This window comes from Hipposideros armiger, unplaced genomic scaffold (assembly GCF_001890085.2).
Source record: "Hipposideros armiger isolate ML-2016 unplaced genomic scaffold, ASM189008v1 scaffold_430, whole genome shotgun sequence".
NCBI classification, from domain to species: Eukaryota; Metazoa; Chordata; class Mammalia; order Chiroptera; family Hipposideridae; genus Hipposideros; species Hipposideros armiger.
The window spans coordinates 405,504-424,431 of record NW_017731780.1 but is presented as its reverse complement, the minus strand read 5'-3'; the positions used below and the strand labels follow the sequence as shown (position 1 = coordinate 424,431).

The following is an 18,928-nucleotide window of genomic DNA, read 5'->3' as shown; positions in this document are numbered from 1 at the left end:
AGGGGATGTAGTAGTCACCTTTGACCACGTCTTCCAAAATTGGCACCTCTCCAACAAATTTTTAAAATGCTTTGTTAATGTGATGGCTGCAAAGACTCTGTAGAAAGCATCACGAAAGGCTGGCTCGGGGAGATGTGGAAAGTAGGTAGTCAAGGAATGGCACCTTCTGCAAGTGCTTGATCTGCTGCCCTCCAGCCCAGCCTTACCCTGCCCTCAGTTTAGTTCCCTTCACGTTAGAAACTGGCTGTGCATTTGGGAAGCAGTTTGCATTTGCCAAGTGACTGAGTGTATAAATTCATTCCAGAGGAGAAAGAGTTGGGACCCCATCTGGGCCTTAGGTCCAAGCTGTTTTCTCTATTCCAGCTTAATCAGCAATAAAGCTGATATTGCTACCCATCTAATGACTGTGTATATTTCTCAATTGTTTCTCAACTTGGAATGATACGGAAAAGAATTATCATTCTGAAATGACAACAGAAGTTACCAAGAGCAATTATAGTAATAATATATGTATGAAAAGTACTAAATGACCAACTAAAAGTACCAAGTAGATCATTAGGTGTTATGAAAGATACATATGCCGTAAAACGTGAATTCCTGCTCTCAGGGAGTTTGCAACTAAAAAAAGAAAGTGATGCTAACCTAAATGTATTTTTGAAGCTAACCACAATTCAGACATACTAGGTTGAACCGTATGAAATTGCCGTTTTTGTAGGTTAAAAAGTAGTCGAATATCGACACTCAATGGCCAACCTAATGTTACCAACATCCAAAACGTTCCTAATTATTTGACTTGACTTGGAAGCTGGCGCCATCACACTGAAGTGTATCTGTAAACCTCTGGTGGCTCCTCCTTCCCCTCACCCTTTGAAGGTTTTTCACACCTGGCTCATTGCCACTATTTTTGACGTGAGTACTGTCAGTATTCTTGGTGATTAAAATATCCACAAAGACAGTCCTTCCAATATTCCCATTTCTTGACCTGTTGGAATGTTCATGGCCTCTATTTGACCTCCAATACCCAATGCCATGATCGTATCTTAGACATTAGAACACTTACTTCATTTTGCTACTCTCTTTTGATTCTCCTCTTCCTCACTGGCCACCTCTTTTTCTTAAAAAATATTGGGGAATCAGGGAAGGGGAACAGACAAGTTGCTGTCCTTTTATTCTTCAGTCTAGTTGTGGAGGACACCGCTTCACTGGCCCATGTTGGTATTATCATTGCGCTCTTCCCAGGTGAGGCGGTCGCTCACTGGCCATTTGACAGCGGCTCCCTGTAGCTCATGAAAGTGCACACCAGCTGCTGGCCAGCCCCACTGCAGCCTACGCTGTCACCAGCAACTCACAGCAGACCAGCTCCAGGTCGAGCTGTTGTTCACCATCTTAGCTATAGAGGGCGCAGCATCACTGGCCCTAATGTGGGATCCGAACTGGGGCCTTGCTGCTCAGAGCTGGCGTCCCAAGCCAACTCTTAACCAACGCGTCACTTGGCCAGCCCACTAGCCACCTCTTGAATAGTTGGTTTCTCCTCAGCTGACCTCTCTATGTGGGGGTGCCCCAGGGCTTAGTCTTCAGATGTCTTTTTTTTTTTTTAATTGGGGAATTGGGGGAAGGGGAACAGACAAGTTGCTGTCATTTTGTTCTTCAGTCTAGTTGTGGAGGATGTTGCTTCACTGGCCCAAGTTGGCACCATCATTGCGCTCTTCCCTGGCAAGGCAGATCAGTCGCCGGCTTCTGGACGGCCACTCACGCTGGCTGCTGGCTACATACGGTACCCATGGCAACCCACTGCCACAGGGGCTGCAGCCTACGCCGTCGCCAGCGACTCACAGCAGCCCAGCTCCAGGAAGAGCTGTTGTTCAGCATCTTAGTTGTAGAGGGCAGTGTCACTGGCCCTCGTATGTGGGATCCGAACCGGGGCCCTCTGGCATCCCAAGCGAGTTCTTAACCATCGCGCCACTCTGCCGGCCCCTCAGATGTCTTTTTTTTTCTTTACCTATGCTCACGCCTTATATGATGTCATCCAATCTCATGACTTTAATGCCTTTTCTATATTGATGCCTCTCAAATTTATGTCACTAGCTCAGACCTGTCCCTTGAACCCAGACTCTCATATCTAGCTGCCTTCTCAACATCATCTACTTTGGATAGCTAATAGGCATCTTAAATTTAGCATGACTAAAAATGAACTCTTTTCTGTCTGCCCCGAACCACACTGTCTCTTTCTCAATCATCCCTAATCATCCCTATCTCAGTAAATGGCAGTTCCATTTTCTAGTTTGCTTATGCCAAACATCTTAGTTACCTTTGACTCTTCTCTTTCTTACCACACACCCAGCAAGCCAGCAAGTCCTATTGGCTCTACCTTCAAAATATATTGTATGCAGAATCCAACCACTTTTCATCACTTCTTCTTCTGCCTTGGTCCAAGTTACTGTAATCTGGATTGTTGCAATAACCTTGTAATTGGTATCCCTGTTTTGTCCCATCACCCATTTAATCTCCACATAAATCAGGTCATGTCACTCCTCTCCTGAAAATCCTCCAGTGACTTCCCACCTTATTCAGAATGAAGCCAATGTTTTTACCGTAGGCTCTTAGGGCACTTATGATCTGTCTAACTTCCTGCTGCTTCTCTGATCTCATATCCCACCAGCTTCACATTTTCTCATGGTGCTTCAGCCACACTGGCCTTCCAGATTGGACTTCAGATAAGTCACATATGTCCCATCTGAGGAACTTCGTACTTACTGTTCCCTCTCCCTGGAATGTTCTTTCCTAGATATCTATATGGCTTACACAAAGGCTCAGATAGCCCCTTATTTGGAAGGCCTTCCTACAGCATCATATATAGTCTAAGTCTCTACATGTACTCCTTGTCCTCCTTTCCCCACTTGACCTGACTTGAAACATCATCACCATCTGGCTTAATACCTATTTACTTTTTTATTTGTTTAGCATCTGTCTCCTGACCAGAATGTAAGCTCTATGAGAGCAGGGGTTTTGTTTTATTTACCCATTAGTCTCAGCACCTAAAACAATGTCTGGCACATAATAGTACTCATTGACAAATAGATATTTGTTGAATAAATAAAATAACTAAAAGAACTGCATTAACATCATATACCAAATTGTGTCTAAAATAACATAAGTTATCACCAAATTACAAATGGATTGTTTCCAAAAGTTTTTAAGTCCGGTGTTTGGAAATCAATATGCATTTTTCCATATGAATATGAATTACATGCTATTATAATCCCCATCTTGTGGTTGAGAAATTTGAGGCTTAGGTTAAGTGACTATGCTTAGATTTCTGATTCCAAGGCATGTACACATAACCACTGCACTAAATTCCCAGGCCAGATTGCAGCACCTTCTGTAAGTCATATAGTTCTGATTTAAAATATTCTATAAAAAGGAAGAACTACAATGGAAGACACCTATCTTATACATGAACAGCTATATTTAGGGTCTAGGTTGACCTCCTAGTTTTCTAGATTGTTCACTCAACTATACCTCTTCCTTGATAGGTTTTTCTGCTTTCACCATCCTATCTGCTTTCTTCCTATACATCGACCTCCTGTTTTCCTGCTATCTGCCCCTCTCTAGCTTCGATGCCACGGTCCATCATTTCAAACAGACGTTTGCCAATATATTAAATGTTCTTGCTTTTTGTCCTTTCATTGCCCATCCTGTAAAACCCCAACCCTGGATGAATACAATTATGCATATCTTCTACATACCTGCCTTGGCTGCTGAGTTCTGCTCTACAGATTAGGTATCATTATAAATTCAAAACAAATAAATCTACTGGGATCTCAGTACTATATAGCAAACCTGTGATTCTCATGCACTTTATGTCTCCCTTAACTCTTTTAAACCTCATCTCAAAACTTTGATCATCTACTATTTCTTCCATTACTTTTAGATTACCTTTTCTTCTTCATGGAGAAAATATAAATTTCAGAAGGGAACTACCTCAGTTCTCTGTACCAAATCTACATGTGGGTCTATACCTATCACCATTCTTTGTACTTCTCTCCTGTTATATTGGAGAAGTTGTCCCTCCTGTTTAAGTCCAGTCTCTCCACTTGTCTTTTGGGTTCTCACCGCTATTTCCTTTTCAGGGATACCATGCTATAAATTATGCCTTCTCTCCCTTGCATCTTCAACCTCTTCTTCTCTATTGGCTTCTTGATATTAGCATTTAAGCATACTCATGTCTCTTCTATGTTAAGGAAAAAAAATATTCTCCCCTGGATCCTGTTGCTAACTTCACTTTCCTTTGTAACTGAAGTCCTCATAAGAATTGTACACTGGAAATTCCCAAACACGAATCCATGGACTAGTATCAGATCATCAGGAGATGTTTATGCATTTGTGGTAAAATAAGAAACAAATAAGTTAATATTGTTCATGCCTACCCATTTAACAAGTTCAAGATATACATGTCAGATTAACGTTACTGATTGTCTTCTGAGGACTATCTTTTATTTTGATGTTATAGCCTTTGAACATTTTTTTTTGAAATTTAATGCTTTTTATAAAATTATGGTGCTAGTTGGTAAAAAAATTTTTTTGTTTTTAAAGATTTTATTGGAGAATTGGGGGAGGGGAACAGCCAAGTTTTTGTCCTTCAATCTTAGTAGTGGAGGGTGCAGCTAGCTCAGCTCCAAGTCTAGTCGCCATCTGGCCGCCCGTCGGCAGCTTGCGGCCGCTCAGCTCAAAGTACCATGTTCAATCTTAGTTGCAGGGGGCACAGCCCACCATCCCATGCGGGAGTTGAACCGGCAACCTTGTTGTTAGGAGCACGTGCTCTCACCAGCTGAGTCATCCTTCCACCTGTTGGCAGCTCAGTGGCAGCTCAGCTTGGGCACAGCTCACTGGCCCATGTGGGAATCAAACCGGTGACCCTGTTGCTCAGAGCTCGTGCTCTTAACCAACTGAGCCACTCGGCCAGCCCAGTACAATTTTTAAAAATATTTCTGCTTGGCAAAACAAAAACTTGCTAACCTTGTCTAAATAATAAAAAAATCTTTTGCATTTATTTCTGTTCCTTTAAATTAAACAGAGTGGAACCCACTTTGTTGTATCTATTTCCTTGCCTTTCAGTCACCCTCTAACTAACACTTCCTAATCTGGATATCAAACCAGAAATGCTCTTACCGAGGTACCCAATGAGCTCTGTAATGCAAAAGACAATTTCATTCCACTACATTTCTCAGTATGTTAGATAAAACTGACAACTCCCTTTTCCTTAAAAAGCTCCCTTTATGATGTCCGTTATATTACAGTCTACTGGTTTTTCTGAGTTCTTCCTTGCCTTCCTTTCCTCAGCCTTTTGCCAGCTGCTTCTGTACTAAACTGCATTACTGTGGGAAATCCTAGGTCTCTGTCCCCTGTACTTGTGTTACTCTGTGCTGTCTCCAAGGTGATCTCATCCCCTCCTATGGCCTCTGTGTCCAGATTCTGTATCTGACAGCTCCACATGGTATTTCATAGGCACCTCCTGACAGGTCAGAAACAAAGCTCATCAGATTTTCCTCCTCTCCAAATCTCCACTTCCTCCATCACTAAGTGGCTTCACCAGCCATTCTAATGCTAAAGCCAGAAATTTAGGAGTTGCTGTTTTTCCTTAGCTCTTGCACAAAATCTCACTCATGAAGATTGTTAATTATGCTCTAAACAATTCTGAAATCTTTATCTTCTCTCCACCCTCACTACCAATGCCCAGGTTCAGACTATCATAATTTCTTGCTTCCAACGCTTCGATTTCTTCCTACCTGGACTCATAGTTTTCTCTCTTGCCCTTCTCCAAAACATCCTCTAAACTGAAATCAGAATGGTTTTTAGAAGACCAAACTCTCACTTCCTTGCTTAAAGCTTTTCAGTGATTTCCCATTACCTTTAGAGTCAAGTCCAGAATTCTCAACATGGCTCAGAATGCTCTGCTCAGAAGCTGAATTGCTTCTGAGCTTTTGTTGCTCATTACTATTCCTGTCATTCCCTTTCAGTCAAAGCAATTCTTCCCAAACACCATGCTCTCTCCTGCCTCAGTATTCCTGCTGGGTTCCTTTGCATGGAATATTCTCTCCCGTGCATACCTTCACACATGTAACTCCTACTCAATCCCTACAATTCAGCTTATGTCCTCCCTGACCTACATCTTTCCGAAGTTTAGTCACTGTATTAATCGGTTCTCAGCTATCCTGTACTTTTCCTTGTGAGTTCTTTACACACTTATTTGTTATTTGTTTAAAGCATGCCTTCCTTAATAATCTATAAACTCTTATCAAGACAGGGACCGTGTCTATGTTGTTTATTACTATATCTGAAATATCTAGCACAATGCCTGACATGCACTGGTGTATAATACATATATGATGAGTAATTGATTGATTACTTATAGAGCTCAGGACTCTAACCTCGAAATAATGCTTTGTGGGAAAATGTATTCAAGTTCTGAGGTTCTACAAGGCTGTCCTTCTTCCCTCCTCTGTCCTCAACCACACTTCTTTCATTCTCTCTCTCTCTCCCCCCCCCCCCCCCTCTCTCTCTCCCCCCCTTACTCTCTCCGTGCACAAATAGTATTCACGGTCTCCAGCCTTTCTATAGATTTTAAAGCCAATTTGTGATGGGCTTTGAAGAAGTGTGAGTTCTACAAGAAGGACTAGCTGAAGGATGCTTAAGGGGTCACCTAGGGTGAGACACCTTGGGGATCAGGCTTTTATCTCAGAGTATGTCTGAGATAAGCTTTCTCTCTATTCTTCAGGCTCTCAAGTAAAGTTTCAGGGACTTTATTTTTTTTAGTAAAGATATAGGAAGCAGAGATTTGTGTACTGTTTGGGTCTCCTCAAAGAACCAAATTTTGGCTTTGTTTACCTGTTGACAATTGTTGTCTTTATTTTGTTTTAGTGCTTTTTGTCTTTTTCTTGAAAGAGAGTTTCATAAAGTGTAGCATTCTAGGTTGACAATTATTTTCTGTCAGCTCGTGGAAGATACTCTCCTGCTGTCTTTCGGCTTCATATCTGCTGGTAAGAAGCCAGCAATCAGCTGAATTGCTATGCTTTTGTGAGTGATCACTCTTCTTTCTGGCTGCTTTTAAGATGAAACTTTTTTGGATGTAGTTCTGCAATCCCACCATAATGTGTTTAAGTGTGTATTTTTGTTTATCATTCTTGGGATTCACTGGGATGGCTGAAAAATTCTCAGTTGTTACTTCTATTACCTTTGTCCCATTATTTCTATTACCTGCATCTATTACCTCTTTCTACTTTAACTGGGTGTGTATTAGACATTCTCATTATGTTCTGTGTCTCCTAATCATTATTTCATCATATATTCCATCTCCTTGTTTCTGTGAGCTGTATTTGATTTCATTAATTCAGATATATACTAGTTTTTAAATTCTCTCTTTGGTTGTGTTTAATCTGTTGTTTAATCCAACCACTGAATTTTTAATTATTTTTTTCATTTAAATCTGCATGGAATTTTTATAATTTCATATTTCCTAATTATATTCTGGCTTAAGTTTTATTTCTTTAAACTTATCAAATGTAATTATTTAATATTCTGCATTTAATGTTTTTTTAATTTTATTTAATTTTTGGTTCTTACTAATGGTGCCTTGTTTCTCTGTGAACTTTTAATTTTTATTATGAGCTTATTTTCTTTGACATATTTTTGGGTAGGATTTAAGGTCAGAAAGGCAGAAATCATTGAGACAACTTTAAATTGAATTCTCTCCTTGAGATTTTTTTTCTTTTTATATCAGACATAGTGTGATTGGGGGTTAGAAACCCACCTGTGGTTACATCTCAGAAAGATTTTCTTCCCCTTCCCTTCCACTCAGTGCCAAGCATAAGATAAAGCATTTATGACCCCATTCTGTAATAACATTTCTCGTTCACTGTTACCCTGAAGGTAGTCACACATTTCCTCCTGGGTGAGTCCCGGCTCCTACCTCCCATATCTTGGGCATTTGTCAAAGCAAACGGTTAAAGGCTCCAGGATTTGGCAGAAACTTTCAGGGGAGAGCTAGCTTTGGCAGTCATCTGTCTCTGAGAATTCCTGCATCCCCTTTGATTGATATCTGTAGATTCCTTTCTTTTATATACATGAGTGGTGTTTCAAAAACATTTTTAAATATTTTATCCATTATATTCATTGTTTTAATAAGGAGTGCCATTCATGGTCTCTTATCTCCTATACCAGGAAGCCCTGGTTTTGTAAAATCAAGGTGAAACTCCCCCACTCCTCCTGGGTTTCATATGAGAGAGAGGAGAATTCTCATGAAAGAAAGAAAGGGAAGTCAGTACATTTAGTACTTATTAGTTTGGGACTCTGTGTAGCTAAATGGTAGGTCTCTCAACACCATCTCTCCAACTCCTATGTATGAGTTGCAGTAATGGGGGGAGATAAGAAGCAAGAGTAATAAATGTGTCCCCAGACATGTAAGATGACTTTTCATCTTTCACTTATTATTTACACCATATGGCAAATTGATCAGCAATTTTTAAATATTAAATATAAAACTGAGGGTCCTGATTACAGTTGGATCAGGGCTAAACGTGGAATTTCTTAGAGGGAATATGTTTGTTATATAGGAAAATATTAACATTGGATTGAAAAATACTTTATATTCTATGAACTCAATAACTATTAAATTATATAATGTGTTAAAAAGAAAATAATTTATTAGGTTTAGAGATAAAACCCTAACTGCAAAAAAATTAAATCTGTTATAATAGAGAGGACTTAAAACTGAGAAAGCATATTTCAAAAGTTTTAAAAATGAAAAGTGCACTGGGTGAAGGGATGAAGTGAACAGCATAAGCCACAAGGATCATTCAGAGTTACAGGTGAGGCTCTCCAACCTGGAAAGGTGTAGCAAGAGCAAAATGTGCAACGTAACTGGCCAGTGGTTAATTTAAGGTGGAGTAAAAACTTCGCTGAGCTGAGGTGACAGAATTAAGACAGCTGAATGTAAGGTCAAAGGAGTGTGAATGCTGTAGCCAATGAAACTGAGGATGGGAGACTCAGTGAAGAGAAGGACCATGAACCAGGTTTCAGGTGGGTCTGGGTCACTGATGAAGAACCGTGCAGAACTGTAATGATAGTGGGCGTGGATGCTATGTGCTTCCAGGACTAGTTTAATGGGCAGGGATAATGAGGAGTTTCGAAACTGGTACTTGGGGCCATGGTATATGGTTCTCCTACTCTGGGTGCACTGGAATGAGAGCTGAATTCAGCTTGGAATAAATCAGGAGGGGCATTTTCATGGGAGAGTCAAGAGGAAATTTGTTTATTGGAAATGTTTGTTTACCCTTCTGCTAGATGCTTAAATCTTTGCCTGGTTTTCTATTTTGTGAAAGAACACACAGGGGTGGAATGAGGTTATGGCTGTAAAAGGAACATGGATAAAGAAACGTTGGTAATCATGGGTGCAGAGGTGGAAGAGGTTAAAGAGGCAGTGATGGGATATACAGGAGGCCTTCTAGAGAGGATTTTTGGGTTGAAAGTGAAGAACAAGGAAACATGCAAGAAGGTTCTGTTTCTGTAGGCAGTTGGGGAAATTATTTTCCTAAACAATAACAGAAAGAGATACATTCCAACAATTCCTGCTGCTGTGCTTTAAAGCTGATGTGAATTGGGATTTATGGGCTGAGGAGATGTAGAACAGCCTAGGTTGGTCTGAGACCCACTGGTCATTTCCAAACATGTCACCACATTTAGAAAGCCATTTGACATACTCAGGTAGCATCAGACTGAATGAGTGCTGGTGGTTGGCTAAATAGTATCTTAACTTTGAGTTCTCCTAAACCTAGGTATATTCCTGCTTTTGTTGTTGTTGTTGATTTTTCTGGTATCAATAAAAAAGAAAAAAGAAAGAAAATGCTGCCTTGGGGGAATATATTTAGCAGCAAGATAAGAAAATAGGGATTAATACTTAATGAAAAGGGCTAATAAAGAAAAAGAATACATAAGACAGACGTTTAAAGTATTGCTTTTTATTATCATTTTTTTCTTTCTATGTGATTGGCTGTGGCTACACATTTTCTATGTATTTGCCAGGTGACAGGGAACTAAGGTTAGAAGTTATGACTTGATTCCTTACTTTGGAGTCTTACTTATATTTAACTTTCCACCTTTCTAAAGGAATAAAGAGCTGTGCTTTGTTTTCTTTGTTCTCTTCCGTACATTCCACTTAGTATCTGAGGACCAGAAATAGGAAACTGAATGGTAGAAAAATAAACAGTAACAAGTAGTGCTACACCCCTGGTTCTCTACCAGCAACACTCAGAACAGGATTGCAAAACCTTTTGAGATTTGTAATACACACTGAACAAAAAAAACTTGCAGATTTTAATTGGTAAGTTCTTGCAATACACTGAAAATATATTCTTTATGAAATACAAAGGCAGTGTTGAAACACGAGGTTAAATGGAAAGAGCATATATTGTTTCTCCATCATAGAAAATAAACCTCAGTAGTATTTAAGACAAGTATCCTAGTGGCATAAAATTAAATAGTGCCACAGATTTTCCGGGAGTATAATACACAGGAAATGTTTAAAAGCAAAACCAGCCTTAACACCATTAAGTTCCCTTAATTAAATATCCACTTTTAAAAACATTATCAACAATTAGGTGGGTAAGGAAAGGGGAAATAATGGTATTGAATTATTCCTTTTTATTTGTTTCTAATCTTTTCATTAAATGAAACGGGTTTCAATATGTGGGAGCCAGAAAAAAATATTAATGGCACTTACCTGCATTACCCCCCTCAGGCTAATGTTATTCTGACAATGCCATAAAAATCCAATAGCATGAAAATAAAGTCATTTTTGATTTCTCATCCGAGTTATGAAAACTACCATGCCATATCTTGGTTGATATGATACTAAGCTAGCATATTTTAATACGGTCTTCTGTGTCATGAGTTTAGAATAACTGAGTTGAATATTTCCTGCAGTGAGCTGAAGCCATGGACTGATTAGTGTCTACACTAGGGCTGACCCAGGAACTCTATAGTATGTGGGTGGGTGCTGGGTTATCTGGTTTGCTGAGTCCACTTTAGAAATTCAGACCTATTTTAAGATATATGGATGTCTCCATTTATTTTAATGATTTATTAACTTTCTTGTGTAGGATGTGAGAATTCTGTATGTGTCTAGGGAAGCCCAGGCAGGTCTTTAACTTGGGGAAGAGACAGCGAGGAACTTAAGAGTTTGAGCAAGTCATGGTGGAGTAGCTTGTGCTACAGTCATCCTCTGACACACAAAAAATTAAACTATGGACAAAATAGTAAAAATTACCTGAAGGTAATGGAGAGTGACCAAAAGCATGCAGAAACTTGAGGGGAGTTAACTTTTAGTAAGAAGGGAATCGTATTTTTAACTCTTTTCAACTTAAGACAGGCCCCAGGCAGCGCCACTAAGAGTGATTAAAATGCATACTGGTATATAAAGACCTGAAGTTTTACTAGTTGAGGAAATCAGAGGACAGAGTTCAGAGTGACCAAAGAATTTGGGAAGTGAGGAGGAAATCCTGGGAAGGAGAGAGCCAGAAGGTAGCCATGCTGCCCAGATCGCTCATGGTCTCTGAACCCTACATCCTTGGGGAAGACTTCAAGCAGCCCAGCTGGAACAAAAAACTGAATAGATTTCAGCTGTTGCCACTGTAAGGGAAGAGAATCTGCAGGTCAAGTTCAACCAAGTTAACTGCCTATTGTACAAACAAACAAACAAACAAACAAACAAATTCAGAGGAACAAAACAGAATCCAGTTTCTACAATGTCCAGAATACAATCTAATTATTTAGACATATGAAGAAACATGCTCAAAAGAAAACATAATCAATGGAGACCGACTCCCTGATGACCAGATGTTGAAATTAGTGGACAAGGATTTTAAGGCAGCCCTTAGAACTTTGCCCCAAACAAAAACAATCCCCTCCCTTCCCCCCCCGCCCAAACCCTGTTAATGAATGGGTAGGAAGTTTCAACAGAGGAAACTATAACAACAATAATAGGATTAAATGGATTCTAGAAGTGAAAAACAGTATCTGAAATTAAAAACTCACCAGATGGGTTTAACAGCAGTTGGGAGATGGTAAACATAGGTCAGTAAACTTGAAAATAGAAAACCTGAAATTATGTAATCTGGAAAATGTGAGCAGTCAAAACTGGGTGTGGGTTTTTTTCTTTGGTTAGTGCTTTTATTGTATATCACCTTTAAAAAATATTGATTTATATAGTTGACATTCAATATGTGTTTCAGGTGTACAACATAGTGATTTGATATTTTCACACATTACAGAATGATCACCTTAAGTCTAGTTACCATCTATCACCATACGGCTATTACAGTGTTACCGGCTGTAATCTCTGTGCTGTACGTTACATCCCTGTGACTTATCTATACCTGGGAGTTTGTGCCTCTTAATACTTCCCACCTATTTCATCTGCCCTCCTCCTCCTTCCCTCTGGCAACCACTGGTTTGTTTTCTGTTATCTATGAGTGTTTGTTTTTTAGATACTACATAAGTGAAATCATACTATATTTGTCTTTCTTTATATAACCTTGTTTTAGATAAGGTGACTTGACTGGTATTTCAGGGAAATGCTTGGCCAGATTTCCATAGCGCTTTAAATAAAATTTCTCATGATATCCTCATGTGTAAGATGAAACAATATGGACCACATGACAATTTTTAGATGCATTTGGTCTAGATCTCTGCCACTCTCTCAGACTGACTTCAGTGCCGTAACAGGGTTTTGTATGAAGTGCAATGATAGACACAGGGAAGGAACACTTATCTGTCATTTGTGAACTTTTTATTCATTTGCTGTCCTCCTTTACTGGAGTATGAACTCCATGAGGGCAGGCAGTGCACATTTTAAATGTTATCTTCCTAGTTGGCAGGAGTTAGTTCTGTACTTAGTTCTGCTCTCTGGGAGTGGGGGCAGGAACTGGAGGAACACCAATGAGCACGGTGACAAGAATCCAGGACTGCATGATGGTCAGAAGTTCAGGCCGAAAGACTGTTTGTTCAGGGAAATGGGTCAGTGGCAGATGGTCTCAGGTACCAAGCTTCCATCTCTTGAGGATAGTGTTGCTCAAAGTGTGGTTCAGATCCCTTGCTTCAGACATATCTGGAGTGCTTGTTAAAATGTCCATTTTGGGGCTCAATCCTAGACTCGCGGAGCCTACATCTCTAAAGATGGGTCTTAGAAATCTGCAGGTACCCTAAGCAATTCTTATATATACATACATTTGAACTACTGTTTAGTTTTAGGGGTTGAGGGGTTTAGGGGTAGTGTTTGCAAAAGCAAACACTAAGACTAAGTTAAGTTCTAGGGCAGGTTTCACAACATTGGCACTATTGGCATTTTGGGCTGGATAACTCTTTGTTGCGGGGAGCTGCTGTCCTGTGCATAGTAGGATATTTAGCAGCATCCCTACTCTCTAACCCTCTAGATCAGCGGTTCTCAACCTTCCTAATGCCGCGCGCGACCCCTTAATACAGTTCCTCATGTTGTAGTGACCCCCAACCATAAAATTATTTTCATTGCTACTCTATAACTGTAATTTTGCTACTGTTATGAATCGTAATGTAAATATCTTTTTGTTTTCCGACGGTCTTAGGCAACCCCTGTGAAAGGGTCGTTCGACCCCCAAAGGGGTCACGACCCACAGGTTGAGAACCGCTGCTCTAGATGCTAGTAGCACCTCCTCCCCCAGCTGTGACAACCAAAAATGTCTGGACATTGTGCAATGTCCCCTGGGAGGCAAATTAGCACCTGGTTGCGAACCACTGCTTTGGTGGATCAGAGTAAGCATGTTCCCAATCTAAGGATCAGAAAAAGCAGAACACACATGGAGGAATCCAGCTATTGAAACTGGAGTTCCGAGTTAGGGTTAGATATAGAGCAGGAGCTCTTTTCTAAGGCTAATACTGGTAGCTTAGCTACCTTGCTGTGGAGGGGCCATGTTAACTCTAGAGTTGGTGACAGATAAAATATAAAGGCCGAGAGCTAGACAGGGTCTGGCAGCTTAGGCCAGGTCTCCATCCCAGCTGTGCGCTGGAATCAACGTGGAATTGAAAAAACATAGAGGCTTCAGCTAACCTAAGACCTTCTGAAGTGGAATTTCCAGTGAAATCCAGGCATCTTATATACAACCTGGATTCTGAAACACTCACAGGGTTAGATAACATCTGAAACACCATGTTCAGAACTCATAAAGAGACAGGAAATAAAGTTGGCTCAGCATGGCAGATCTCAGCAATACTTATTGTCTGAACCTCTTTCGTAGCTCTTACCCCATCCCACAGGCGAGGCTGAAAACATTAGGTACATATCCGTTGTGGGTAAACTGTCCTAAGGAGACTTCCCCAGTTTTACTCTTCTCCTCTGTTCTGAGCCTACTTGCTCTTGTGTAATGTTTCCTGTTCCCATTCCACTGCCTAGTTAATGCCTGATTTCTTTCTCTCTGCCTAGTGCCCTTGTTCTGATAATTGTTTGGCTTGTGTGTGATTTGGGTAATATTTAACAGGCAGAATCCAAGCCTTGCTGACTGATTGGATTGGGAGTTTCTAACTTCTTTTTAAAGGTACTGACTAAGCATCTATTGTATCAAGTAAAGTAGTAAAACTGTAAAGCAGTAAGACAGATTCTACAAGCTGCACAAGAAATACCAGTTTCATAGATTAGCACCTCATGCTTTATGACAGGAAACCCAGGAGAAAAAAAAACAAAACAAAACCCAACTCTGTGGCACTTTAAGTGTGTATTCTAAGTTTCATTTTCATGTGAAGCACTGCAGTTAACTAAAAAGTATATCCATGGAGAATCTCTTGATTAATCTTGGTTAAACTAGCCACTACAATAGTTTAGCAATAATTCCTGAACAGCCCAAGAACTCTGCAAAAACATTTTCACTGATTTTTATTCAGGAAAAAACAAAACAAACAAACAAAAACAACAAAAAGAGAAGACAAACAAAAAGCCTGGTCATTTGCAGTATCTATCTGCTTTCAATTTGGCTCTCCTGTTTAAACAAAGACAAATGATAAAAATTAGTCTATGTAAAACGTGCCAAATATAGTCAATTGCTACTAAATATAAACTCATGATTAGGAACTGTTCTCAATTTTGGTTATTTTATTACTATAACATTTATAGTAAAATATTTTAATTAAAATTTTCCTTTTCAATTCTATGTTTCATACTAAATGGATTCTATTCTTAAGAAAGTCTTTTCCTAATCATAACAAATGCCTAAGCGATATTTTTCAATCCACAATAGCAATTTTAATTACCTCTGAATTTTAGCATGCCCTAAACTTCTATTTAACAGGGTGGCAATGTTGTATTTTCATAAGTGATAAAAGATACAGGACACGGATTTCATTCTATTTCTTTTGAGTCCATAACCTAACTACTTTTATATCTTCTTGATTTCTTAGAATGAGATACTACATGCTAATTTGCTAAAGTGGAAAAACTTCTCACATTATTTACTGATGTCAGGTAACAACTCGATCAACTAGTTAACAGGAAATATATGATAAAGCATTGTCTTTATCAAGTAATGTAAAGAAATGTTTTAAAGGACTAATTTTGCAACACAGCACTTGAGTAAGTGGCCAGAGACTACCAAATTCTTTTTCAGTCTGGCACTTATTTGATTTACAGTTGTAAACTCACAGCTAAACCTCTACCTATTTTTTTATGTTATAAATCTAAGACATTACTTACCTAAATAGGAAAAGTGATAAATATTAATAATGTATTATGATAAATACCCTTCACACTTCTGAATTCATCTTAATAAAAGTACTTCAATTTCATTTATTTCACTTTATACTTGTTAATTTTTAAACTATTTTAACCTAATTTTATAGAACCTAATGAATAGAACCTAATGCATTTTGAAATTAAGCAAACTACTTCTTTCTAGATTTGTTCTAACGCGTATAAAAAGATGATGGTAAATAAATTTATGAAGTAGTTTCAGTTAAACCTGAATTTCTTACAACAAAATATATAAGTACTTGGAATCTGGCTATTTTTAGATATTTTTTCTTGGTGATTTTTACCAGACATATGATGTGCTTTTTAAGTAATATTACTACATTTTTAAATTAGAAATAAAGACCAGAATTTGAAAACTATAGTAATCCAAAAAGAACATTAGAAATTTATGCCATTTCTATTAGCTACTGACCACAGCTGGAGATAAGTCAAAATATACCTACCTGTCCAGAAGTGTTTCATGCAAAAATCCATCTTTCCGGGCCTTTTTAAGAATTTTATTGTCTTCTTTACTTATTTTAAGTTTGTGGTCTTGGAAGCTCTGAAATTTCTTTCTGTTAAGAAAATGTCTTCTTAAAAATATCTCAAAATTTGTTTATACATGTTTACTAAATGACCTTAAAAATTTTAAAACGTTTTTTATTTTAAAAAAAATCTGAAGTGTATTTCTTTAAAAACGTACAGCTGTACAAAGCCTCACTTTTTTTTTTTTAAGAAATAGAAATATTTAATAGTGGGCAGCATAATAAACATAGCACAGGATAAATAATTGATTAAATTATTCAAGTAAAACAGGAAATATTCTAATTAAACTTTTTGGACATCTTGTCTTTTAAATGTATGTCAATGAGATATATAAAATGTCACAAAAGCTGAGTCATGTTCAAATACTAGATTTGTTAGTTTTCTTAATTTTCTCTCCTTCCCACAGGTAAAATTCTGCGTATATTCAAGATTCATTGCTGTATCTTCCACCCCAAAGAAACCACGCCTCACTTTCACCAGGGAATGTTGGCTGGAGTCCTGTGTCCTGGCCATGGAACACTATTTGGTTGGCATGAGGTACCAACAAGCTACAGCCCTTCTATTAATAGGGAGAATAGACTAACCCAAGTGACTAGCTTTGGAAGCTGGCAGGTTAATAGGAAAACTGAAGGCATTTAGCTCAGTGCTTTGTCCTAGTGTCTACATTATGCTGCCTCGTCCCATTCTTCAGGTATTTTATTTTAGGCACTTTGAGAAGCACTTCATGGTCAAATCTGTAGGTCTAGGTCTAAAAGGAAAAGAATACGTACACGTAATTGATTTCACACTGTTTAACATTTCCTTTGTCTTCTTCTGGAATATCATCTTTTTTCTCAGTTTCTCTTTCAGCACAGGACCTAATCTGGATATCGCAGAGGAGAACCCAACAAGTTACACATTAATCTTCCTCCTTCCCCACTTTACTTACTACATAAGAACATTCTAAGTGGCTTCTTATGCAAAAGACGACAATTGACTTATTTAGCAATCAAGATTCAGAAAAAGGTTCTAGATATGTGTTTTTATTTATATATGTGTAATCTGTAGACATAATTGCTACTATATGTTTTCCTAAAGGCCTTGCATCAGAAACACTAAAGAAAAAATTTGAGTAACATTTTATAGATCAGATCAATTGCTGAGCAATTAGGCAATAATTTAACTAATAAATTTGGCCTCAAAGTAAATACAGTAGGACCAAATTATCCCTGGTAGATAGAGTTTATTTTATAACATTGAAAGTTTATAACAGTAGCTATTTTACTTTGCATAGGCTATTACCAAATATACTGAAACTTTTAACATAACACAATTTGTTTTTACCTAATTGGAATCCCCTGCTTTTAAGTCCTCCTTATATCCTCATAAGTTTTGACTGCCATTTACTATCACATGCCATAAATTAACAGATACAGATATACCAATTAGGATTAGCTGAGTAGAGCAAGGAACGGACCAGTATTCAGGGCCGTGGAAGCTGGAAGTTGGCAACTCAAAGGATCACATCTCTAAAGTGATCTCTTTGGCTCAGAGTGCAATTCCAAGGCTGCTTAGAAAGTGGTGACCCATAATGCGTGTGCCAGTGATGCATGTGACAGTTTTGGTTGGAGGGGTCCTAGAAGACCTGGGGAAATTCCTGGCCAGGGTCTGTGACACAGTACTACTTTCGGCAAGAGGCAGTGTGTTCTAGTAGCTAAGGCCAGGCCGTGAGGATGGCTGGCTGGCACAGACCGACAGAGCCTGCTTTGTAAAAGGGAGGTGGACAGGGTCCTGGACTATCATGCATCGGAGCTTCCAGGAACTTGACTAACCAGGCAGACCCAGGGAAATTTGACAGGTACTTCATGTAAAACTGGTTTTAATTAATGATAAAAATGATAAGCTTAGTGGCTTTTTTTTTCCCATAGAAGTGCAAAGTGCTGCACATATATGTGTATTGCTTGTCTTCAGTAATCATACTTTTATAATGTAATACAGATGAAAAGTAATTTAAACATGTAAATAAAATTTAAAACAGGGAAGTCAGAAATCCACCAGCATTTTTCTAATGACCTGTTTTCAGAGAAGCAGCAAGGTGTGGAATATCAGAGTGGTTTCTAGAGTCGGCTAGGCCTGGTACACACCCTGTCTCTACCATATCTAGCTTTGCGACTTTCATGAAGTGACTGATTGAAACAGGTGTGGATGTAAGGCGAGTCAAAGGCTGTTTCCTCGTCTGTAAAGTTTGATAATAACAGCTATCTCACAGAACATTATGAAGATTAAAAAAGGCAGTATGTGTGCCCCATTCAGTAGTGCCGGGAGCTACTAGCTTTAGTTCTGTTTATGTACTTGAAAAATATTATGACTGACAAGACAGTCTGGGGAATATAATCAATAATATTATAAATATTTTTTAGGGGACCAGATGGACTCATGTCTTGCTAGGGAGACCACTTCATAGTCGGTGTAGAGGCCTGACCACCGCACTATTTCTGAACTGATGTTGAATAATAATGTATGTCAACTATAATTATATATACATATAGTCACGGGACGTGGAGTAGAGAGTGGGAATGGAGTCAATGGAATTGTAATAGA

General features: G+C 38.7%; 1 protein-coding gene across 2 annotated transcripts in view; it reads right to left on the bottom strand.

Moving 5' to 3' along the window:
• Window positions 1–14,780: 14,780 nt before the first annotated feature.
• The window catches only part of FRG1 (FSHD region gene 1), a 17,595-nt gene continuing 13,447 nt past the window's right edge, over window positions 14,781–18,928 (bottom strand). For both annotated transcript variants that reach the window (XM_019664787.1, XM_019664788.1), the window contains 3 exons: window positions 17,119–17,210; window positions 16,267–16,377; window positions 14,781–15,056 (listed from right to left, as the gene is read on the bottom strand). In XM_019664787.1, coding sequence (XP_019520332.1) covers window positions 15,020–15,056; window positions 16,267–16,377; window positions 17,119–17,210 — 240 coding nt within the window. In that variant the 3' untranslated portion in view covers window positions 14,781–15,019. The remainder of the gene's footprint in view (window positions 15,057–16,266; window positions 16,378–17,118; window positions 17,211–18,928) is intronic.